The sequence below is a fragment of the Onychostoma macrolepis genome, chromosome 02 (genome assembly GCF_012432095.1).
Source record: "Onychostoma macrolepis isolate SWU-2019 chromosome 02, ASM1243209v1, whole genome shotgun sequence".
Classification (NCBI taxonomy): domain Eukaryota; kingdom Metazoa; phylum Chordata; class Actinopteri; order Cypriniformes; family Cyprinidae; genus Onychostoma; species Onychostoma macrolepis.
In genome coordinates this window covers 22,493,264-22,502,452 of record NC_081156.1, presented here as the reverse complement: position 1 = coordinate 22,502,452, position 9,189 = coordinate 22,493,264, and the positions used below count along the sequence as shown (strand labels likewise).

At 36.5% G+C, this 9,189-nt stretch overlaps 1 protein-coding gene across 1 annotated transcript; it reads right to left on the bottom strand.

Annotated features, from left to right (window-relative positions):
- Nucleotides 1–253: 253 nt before the first annotated feature.
- LOC131521740 (uncharacterized protein KIAA0040) lies at nucleotides 254–6,648 on the bottom strand. The gene is made up of 2 exons (XM_058746757.1): nucleotides 6,406–6,648; nucleotides 254–3,426 (listed from the first exon to the last, which is right to left on the bottom strand). Exon 2 carries the CDS (start codon nucleotides 2,899–2,901, stop codon nucleotides 2,569–2,571), a length of 333 nt encoding a protein of 110 aa, XP_058602740.1. The 5' UTR covers nucleotides 2,902–3,426; nucleotides 6,406–6,648; the 3' UTR covers nucleotides 254–2,568.
- Between the last annotated feature and the right edge of the window lie 2,541 nt (nucleotides 6,649–9,189).

Sequence of the window (9,189 nt, the reverse complement as noted above, 5' to 3'; positions counted from 1 at the left end):
TTACAATTAATGAATAAAAAAACTGCATAAGTTGAAAGAAGTTTCTTGTTCACCAAGTTGGCTGCATTTACTGTATTTACACTGTATTGAATATACTGTATTTATTGAAATAATATGTGTGTGTGTTATAATAGTTTCATGGTTGTTTAACATGATTAAACTTAAATTATTGTGTTAACTTATTTTATTACATTTAAATAACATGATGTTGACTTTGACAGGTTTAAAAGTACAAAATACAGCACACAATAAATATAAAAAATAATTTTATTTAATTTTGCACTTCAAAAAAAAAAAAAAAGACAAGGCTGAAAAAATCTGCACGCATCAACCTGCATCGCAACAGAGTAAGACAATGCTGCTTCAGCATATTCATACAAATTGGCACTCATTTTCATGCAGAACTAGGCTGATCAAAGCTTTGCTATCACATATGTTGAACGAGAGTGCAGGAAACAGAACTTGACAGCTTCATTGTTCAAACAAATGAAACATTCTCCTTTGATCTAGCTGTACCAGAAACCAAAATCAATGAAGGACAAGTATGATCCAACCTCACTGATTACATAATGAATAATTCAGTGGTTGCTTTACCCGAAATGCATGGTATTGAAACACAGCAGTTAAGTGAAAAAAAGAACACAATGACTGTTAATGCATGACTTTCTGACATGCATGCCTAATCAGAATGTGTTGAAGTACCACATAAACATCTAATTATGGCACTGCAAACATCCCAGCATCTGAAAAAGTGCAAGAAGATCAAAGTTTGTTTATCAGCAAGCTCAGTTACACACAACTGTGATGATGATGGTGTATCTATCAGTCTGAGTTTTGAGCTCAGTATAATCATTTTTTCACTGCATTGTGAATGAAGGTGTTTAGGAGGAAATTATGAGACCAGTGTCACGGTGTTGTTGAACTGCTCTCTAGTAAATCCATCCATATGCGTCACAGATCCAACACAGACCCCCACCACCACCACCACACACGCACACACACACACACACACACACACACACACACACACACTTAAATAATGGTTTCTCAGGCAAAATAATGGTTTTCTCTGGCGAATCATCACAGAAAGAAAGGCAGGTTATATTTATAGAAAAATTGTTTTGTACAGAAACTATCAATTTCTGAAGCCATTTAAATCAACTCATTTTAAATGCATTGCATCCTTCAAGTGAAGGACAAGTGGTTGCGACCCACTAAGTGCGTCACTAGAACTTTTTGACATCTGTATATTACAGCAACTTTGGAAAATGATTTTATTCAAGATTTAGTTTAAGTGCAGCTTTTAGAAGCATTTGAAATTGTGGTAAGCTCTTTGGAAATCTGACATATTTCTGACATTTGATCCTTTTAGAAATGTTAAACAAGCAATATCACACAAGTGCTGTTGTTCCGAATATTGCAGGAAATCATATGGTTGCGCGTGTACAGCAGTTCAAAAAATGAGAATTTCATATTGAGTAACTTACATTTTAGGCACAATATTGTATTTTCACTCTGCCAACTAACAAATTCCAAAAGTAGCCAAAACAGAATCAACTGATGTGTCTCTTAACAGTGGTATGTTTCATTCCAGAATGAATTTAGAATTAATTGGTTATGTAAATGATTCAAAGACTCACTTATATAGATGGTAACTACAGTTTCGTTCCTAAATGAATCTTTGTATTTGAACAAATCAGTTGACTCTCATTCAGAAAAACGGAGTACTAATAATACTGATACAGTTACACTGACTGTCTGTTAGGCCGCTTTTACCAGACTACATAGTTCTAGTGACCCAATTATGATTTTTTCCTCCCATGTAGCACAGATCAGATATGCCCCACAAACATGGAAACATGGAAAAAGCACACCGATCAGATATCCTGTCAGATATCCTGTCCTGGATCAGCTATTCCTGTCAATGTGAGTTGTATGCAATTGAAAAAGCAACGGTGGTGAATGACATCAGCTCAGGTGGACACCAACTGTGATCACATGACTCTTTTCAATGACGAAATGGTGGATGAAGGCTCAATCCAGTGGAGTCGTGCTGAAATCCCACAGTTTTCAAAAGCTTGTATGATCATTTCATCTGCCTCCATTGCAAATCGTGCCATTTTTACTCCCTTTTCCGCCTAAGTTTTTCCAGGTCAGTACGTCTATCTTGGGCTATTTTGCCAAGTGTAAATGCAGACATCATATATGGGTCATCAAAAAAAAAAAAAAAGGATATAGTCAACAAACTGGATTTTGGGCATCAAGACCTGCAGTGTAAATGACAGACGGTGTAAATGTTTTAGACAGAATGCTTTTTGCGGTGTAAAATTGTTTAAAGATATGCATTTCCTTTTCTCCTAACATTGGTTATTGGAAAGCCTTTCAGGACAACACACACCATACAGCATTTTCTTGTGCATTCATTCACTCCTAAACTTTACTTCTATACAAAAATTCTTTTGATATTCTCTTTTGAATTTTTTACATTCAGGCACATTTTTAGTAAACACTGCTGTAACACTTTTGTACCTTTACACGTACCATAAAGATAAATAAATATAAAATTGTTCACACCATAGTCAGTGCAAGTCTTTCATTACTCAAAGGATCTGTTTTGACGGAGATCCACAAGTCTTCATTATTTTGGCTGGCATTTTTCTTTTTCTTCTTTTCGGTTTTCGTATTTGTGACCGAGGTCTCCCCTTTACGACAACAACACCGGCGTCCATTGGCATTACGACAGCAGCAACAATGACAGCACACCAGCAGAGATGTGAAGAGGACAACCAGCGGTAGAGTCAGAAGCACTACCAGGCACACCGTGTTGTAGACGCTCTGGTCGTGCTTGGATGAAGCGAGGTTCCATATATCACTGAAAAACTGCAGGATTTCCTCCTTCATGGTTCAGCGAGAGTTCTTCAAAATCCCTTTGGTGTTCTTGTAGAGATCAAATCCAATGTGATCTGAGATGTAAAGCCACCGTAGATCCGATTAAACCAGTAATTAGCATGGGATTTCTATCTAGAGATCAAGAAATTGTCCATTTGATCCAGATCCAACACCTGCTAAATGTTCTTATGTCATAGCAAGTCCCATCCTGAGGACATATCACACAAGCCAATTGTAATAAACGGTGGACAGACAATTTCAAAATCCTTGATGCACACAGTTATTGCTTTAATCCCAAACTACACCGCTTATCTCATAAAACGCCTTGCCTTTTGGGTCTAAGAACAAAGCATTGCTTATGAGATGTTTCTCTTTCACTTTTCACGATTCATATCTTGTGGCTGTGAGAATTGGAGAGATCGTGGGCCGTGTTTATACTGGGTGGATTCCTCTCAGCATCGGTCCCTCTGGAGACTCCAGCTCTATTTTAGTCTCTTCTGCCTTGACTCTCACAGATGTGATGGAATGAGGGCATTTCTGGAGAGAGAGAAAGATGGAGAGTGAGAGAATAAAGAAATATCAAGAAAAAGAGAAAGAGAGAGAGAGAATACAGAAGTTAAGTCAGCTGTGGATCCTCAAGTGACTCCATGTCTCTCATGTATTCTGACCCTCATCAATGTTGCAGGCCAGAGTCATGAGTACACAGCTACATGAGTCAAACCAGGTCTAAGAACAGCTGAGTGGGTCATGAAATATATTTTTATGTGCTTTTTAGTTATTTACTTATTTTACTTACTTAGTATTAATATTTTTTTGTCAAATATGAACTATGTAAATAAACATAATAAAATAAAAATATAAAAATAAACATATTTAAATAAAAAAAATTATAATTATTTGAATATCATAGATGGTAAAATCAGACTTTGGATAGTTAATTCTTTCAGTGATGCTATTATGTTCACTTGTTTTGTTTTCTTGTTTCAATGTAATCCAGTAAAATGGACAAATATATTACAAAAACAATGAAAGATAATACATTGTTTCAAAGGATGAGGAACCAATGAATATACTCAACTAGAAACACTCTGACGTCAATACATATACCACAAAGACAGTGACAAAAAGATATGCTCAGCAAAACCACCATATGACAGATAACTGACGGTTAGAAGAAATACCACAGCAACATAAGAAAAGCAAATTTGTACTGTTAAGTTAACTGAAGGTTAACTATTACATGTGAACTTAGTTTTTATGTCTCCATTAAACAATACTGCATATTTTACGTAAAAAAAATTATTAATTCACTTTCATGCCACATGATTTTTCATACATAGATACACCACATCAACACAAATTCATAATGATTTGTAACTATAGTAAAAAAAACAAAAAACATTTTGAAGCACCTGGCAAATTCCCACATCCTCAATCATGACTTTTTTCAACTTCACTTTGAATTTTTTTTTTAATCATTGCAATTTTGAGTGTTAGTATACAATTACTCTTTGACATAAAAATTCAATTTATTTTGATACACATTTACCCCCACCCTGTTACTGATACTTGCCATTTAAAATCTTAACCATATGCCCTAAATTTCGTGGCTTCTCAGAAATGACATAATTTCTTTGGAAGGAAAGAACAAAGTATTAGGCAAACTTTTTTTTCATTACTAAATCATTTTTCTTTTTATAATTTTTCAGAGGACTTACTGTATAGCCTAAAAAATTTAAAATTTCCACCCTTTGTGTCAGTATATACAGGATAAATTAATAGATTGTATACCTCTATTAAAATTATTTCTAAATAATCTCCTAGCATGTTGTTTTTTTCATAGCTAGTAACGGGCTTCATAAGCTTAAACGTTTGAATTGGAGAGATGGAGAATTGCCATGTTTTCAGGAATAAAATGTTACTTAAATCAGCAGGCAAATGATATGTGAACAAACCTTTTTGTAAAAACTTTCAGAATATATACAGGAATAAAATTGGAAAGTTTGGTGTATGTAAGCACCACTAAAGTTGAGATTTCTAGCAAGAGGAAAAAAAAAAAAACTAATTTAGAGAAAACGGTATCGTATTGTATGTAGATTGAAATCTGCAGATAAAGTGTGATAAAATAAAGACTTAAATATATATTTTGGATGTTTTCTTTGCGCTAGTCTGATAAGAGGGATTACATATTATCATATTTCCGCCATTACTAAACAAAACAAAAAAAAATCCTCTGTTTCCCAAATGTTGTGTTGCACAAACTTTCTGAAGCCTCAGCATCTTGTTTTGGCTGTGCACGGTTCATGCGGGCAATGTGTCCGCCCTGCTTCCTGTAGATAGTTTCACAACAGGAAATCCTTTAGTGCAGCATAATTTTTTAGATTTGATAAACACCTATGCAAGAAAAGGCAACTCTCTTCTCAAATACAGACAATTTGAAGACTCTCCAAGAAGCTTAGTACTTAAATGCATCATCTCATGTTTTGAAGTTTCAGCCGTAGACTTGTTTAAGACTTCAAGAGCATTCAGCTCTACATTCTTACTCTCATCCTTCACCTCCTCAGCACGACCCTTCTGAAGAAGAACAATCACTTTAAGTAATTCTCAGATCGGCAGAGGAATGTTAAACAGGAAGACTCTCACAGCTTCACACAAAGCCAGGATGGAGCTCCGAATTTCACTGGCAACATCAGTTACATGCAAAGACATGCTGTTGTGCAAGTCAAATTCCTCCAAATTTTGCAAAGAGATACCTGGTAGACAAGTAATTCTTTTCCGAGGCTCACAAGCAATTTAACACATTTAGAAAAGACAAATACAGGGACATGATTAACCTCACACAAGAGAGGACACTGTCTAAATACAGCACAGGCCCTCAGGGTCCAAAATGTGTCTGAGAAAGAGGGCGAACAGAAAGCGCTGTGCAATTGCTTAGTTTCATCAGTTGAAAGCTCTATATCAAACAAAAGCTAAAGTGTCTGTCTTATATTCAAACACTTGCATGCTTCTAGACCTGTTATGGAAATATTTACAAAACCAGAGGACCTGTATAAACCTCCACCTGCCCTTCATTTACGTGCCCAGTTTATATTCATGAATGATTTGTATCTCCTTCCTTCCTACTGATGTCAAACAGCAATATTTTTCAGACTTGAAAGCAAAGTGCACAATCCCAGGCCTCAATATAAACAAAATTGTTTTACCACATCTTTTCCAAGACTAATCTGGAAAAAGGTCAACAGTTATTTAAGGAATATCAGTCAGACGGCAGTTAAGCAAGTCATATCGCAGAATGCACATGTGGTACATATCAAAATTAGAAAAACATATTTCTCAGCATGTCCACAAGCTTCTCCATTACACAGAATGTCAGTTACGATGCAGGAGGAGCTCAGAAGGTAAAGGGGCATATGGCCTGACTTGAATTAGCTGTTCTCAGCTATGCCACATGTGACAAACAGATGCTCATCAGGCCAGCAATCCATCATTTCTCAGCCCATAAGCATTAAACCTTACCGGCTCTGATCAGGGGTCAGTCCAGACGTCTCTGCGGGCATCACATAACCCTCGTTTCAGCAACACAATCTGCTGCTCTCAATGGACAGCACATACGGCACATATCCACTGCTGTACCTGGAGCCTGTGTGTGAGAGGAGGAGTCGAGTCACTGTTTCTCAGTCTTCCTGGGCCGTACAGTATAAGAAAGAGCCCTCTGTCTGCTCGCAACTCTTTTGCCTGACACACTGCATTCTTGTGGTTACTTTATAAACTCAACTTCCCTGTGATGTCACAGAATGAAGGGAGGGGAAAATGTGTCACTGTGTTTACATAGTGCCCACAAACAGCTTTTAGCATGTAATGAAATCATTTTGAAAGTTCACTGAGGAACTAGAGTTAAGTCGAGTGAGAGAATAGTCTCAAATCCTTTCTTGTATTTTAAGAAACAGTTATGCTTTTAGACTGAGGTGCAGTAAAACTTAAAATAACCTTTCACATCGATGAGAGCAAAAGTAAAAGTGCATTCTTGTAGTATATTTGATTTACGGCTTAATGTAACGTTTAGGAAATGAACACTGAACAGGATTTTCTCACATTTATGAATATGCCACTGTGCTAAAACAAGGTATTGGATATAAAGAGAATCGAAAAACAGAATTATTCTTGACTTAACAAAATGTTCAGAAACATCTAATTTTCTGTCAGTTTAGCCCCGTTTCCCTTTATTATTTTCTCACTCATAACATAACTCATAACATTCCCTACTATTTTTTTTTTTTATTAAAAAATTATAGAAGTGAATATTACACTACCATTCAAAAGTTTTTGGTATGCACTGTTTTTAATGGTTTTTATTTATTATTAATTTTTTTAAAGTGTCTTATGCTCACCAAGGCTGTATTTATTTGGTCAAAAACATAGTAAAAAGATTGATATTGTGAAGTATTATTACAATATCTGTCTCTGAATATATTATTATATTGTGTGTCATATTATTTTTACAATAACTTTATAACGAAGCCATTGACTTAAGCCATTAAGTCATTAATCCAGTCTTCAGTGTCACATGATCCTTCAAAAATCATTCTAATATGGTAATTCGGATAATGTGTTATTATTGTATTAATATTTTTGTTGAAACCTTATCTTCCCATTTTTCATTTAATTTTTCAAATGAAATTGAAGTAAATATCTACGTTTTGATTATACTTTTTTGACATAGGGCCTATATTTGAAAATTTGCAGGGTGCGATTTGTGTGTGTGTGTGTGTGTGTATGTGTGTGTGTGTGTGTGTGTGTGTGGGGGGGGGGATCCCGGGTGATGCTATGCCACCAACCACCAGCAAAGCATATAGAATACCAAAAATGAAAATATATTTTAAAACACTAGCAAGTAAAATGCTGCAACTTGACAATACAAGCAACAGTAAAATCAGAAATGGTCTTTAACTGTCAGCGCTCCTCCCGCTTAATAGAAACCGTCTGGGTTTCGTGATCCTGGTTCACGCGTTTCAATCCATACCAGCACTTTTCAGAAAGTCAGCGCGCGCTATTTCATTGTGACAGTATGTTAATACACAATGTTTTTTGCTCAAAACTCACTTGTGACCTAATGCAGATATTGTAAATAAACTGACGCATAAATGTATTATGAGAGCGTCACCGTATTGGGAATTATGATCACGCAATATTGACTGATGGATCGGCAGAGAATCGTCTTTCTGCGAGTCATTAAGAAATTATGGTTCTATTCTATTTAAAGAAATATGAGGTAAACGTGTGAATACATAGCCTAATGTGCGCACTTTTGGAGTAAAGTTTGTGGGCCTCATTTATAAAGCGTGCGTACGCACAGATTTGATCTTAGAGTGTGCGTACGCTTAAATCCACGCCAACGCTCATATTTATAAAAACGGTCTTTGACGTGGAAAAGTGCTTAGCGTCACGTCAGGGTCCGAGCAGACGTACGCACTTTTTATTGTCGGAGTAATGCAGATTTTTTCAAATGTAAGCTGTTCTTGCAGGTCGCTGTTCTAAATTATGATGATTGGTGATATTTTATATGTTAATGATATTAATTAGGAGTCGTTTACAAGGCAGAGAGCTGAAACCATTCAATTGCGTGCAAGTTCAAGATCATTTGCAATTCATAGATTTCACATCTGAAAGAGGCGCGTACGCTCGTTTTCTGTTCGTAAGTTCATTCTATGAATCGCACGTACGCATTTCTGAGAAACGATCGTAAGATCAAATTTAGGACGGTTTCTGCGCAACAATTTATAAATGAGGCCCTGTATGTTGTGTAGCAAAGCACTGATCAAAAATATGGACGCAAACTTGATTGAACAGTGTCTCGTTACTCTGATCAAAATATCATTAACTCCCGATTGATTGTGCATTCCTAGCAGAAATGAGAACTATTAGTGTCACTCTGTAACCAAGTATCCAACTAAGGATCAAAAATAGTGGTCAAATATCGACGCTATCTTCTCAAGGTCAAATTAGAATATCCGTCTTTCGAATGAGACGTTAAACCGAGGTCCTGACTCTCTGTGGTCATTAAAAATCCCAGGATGTCCTTCGAAAAAGAGTAGGGGTGTAACCCCGGCATCCTGGCCAAATTCACCCATTGGCCTCTGACCATCATGGCCTCCTAATCATGCATACACTAATTGGCTTCATCACTCTGTCTCCTCTCCACCAATAAGCTGGTGTGTGGTGGGCGTTCTGGCGCAATATGGCTGCTGTCTCATCATCCAGGTCACCCCGTGCTGCGAGAGCAATTCGAAAGCATCAGGATCC

What these genes read in the sequence shown, in the direction of transcription:
- LOC131521740 (XM_058746757.1), bottom strand. Translation starts at nt 2,901, where the DNA reads ATGAAGGAGGAAATCCTGCAGTTTTTCAGTGATATATGGAACCTCGCT.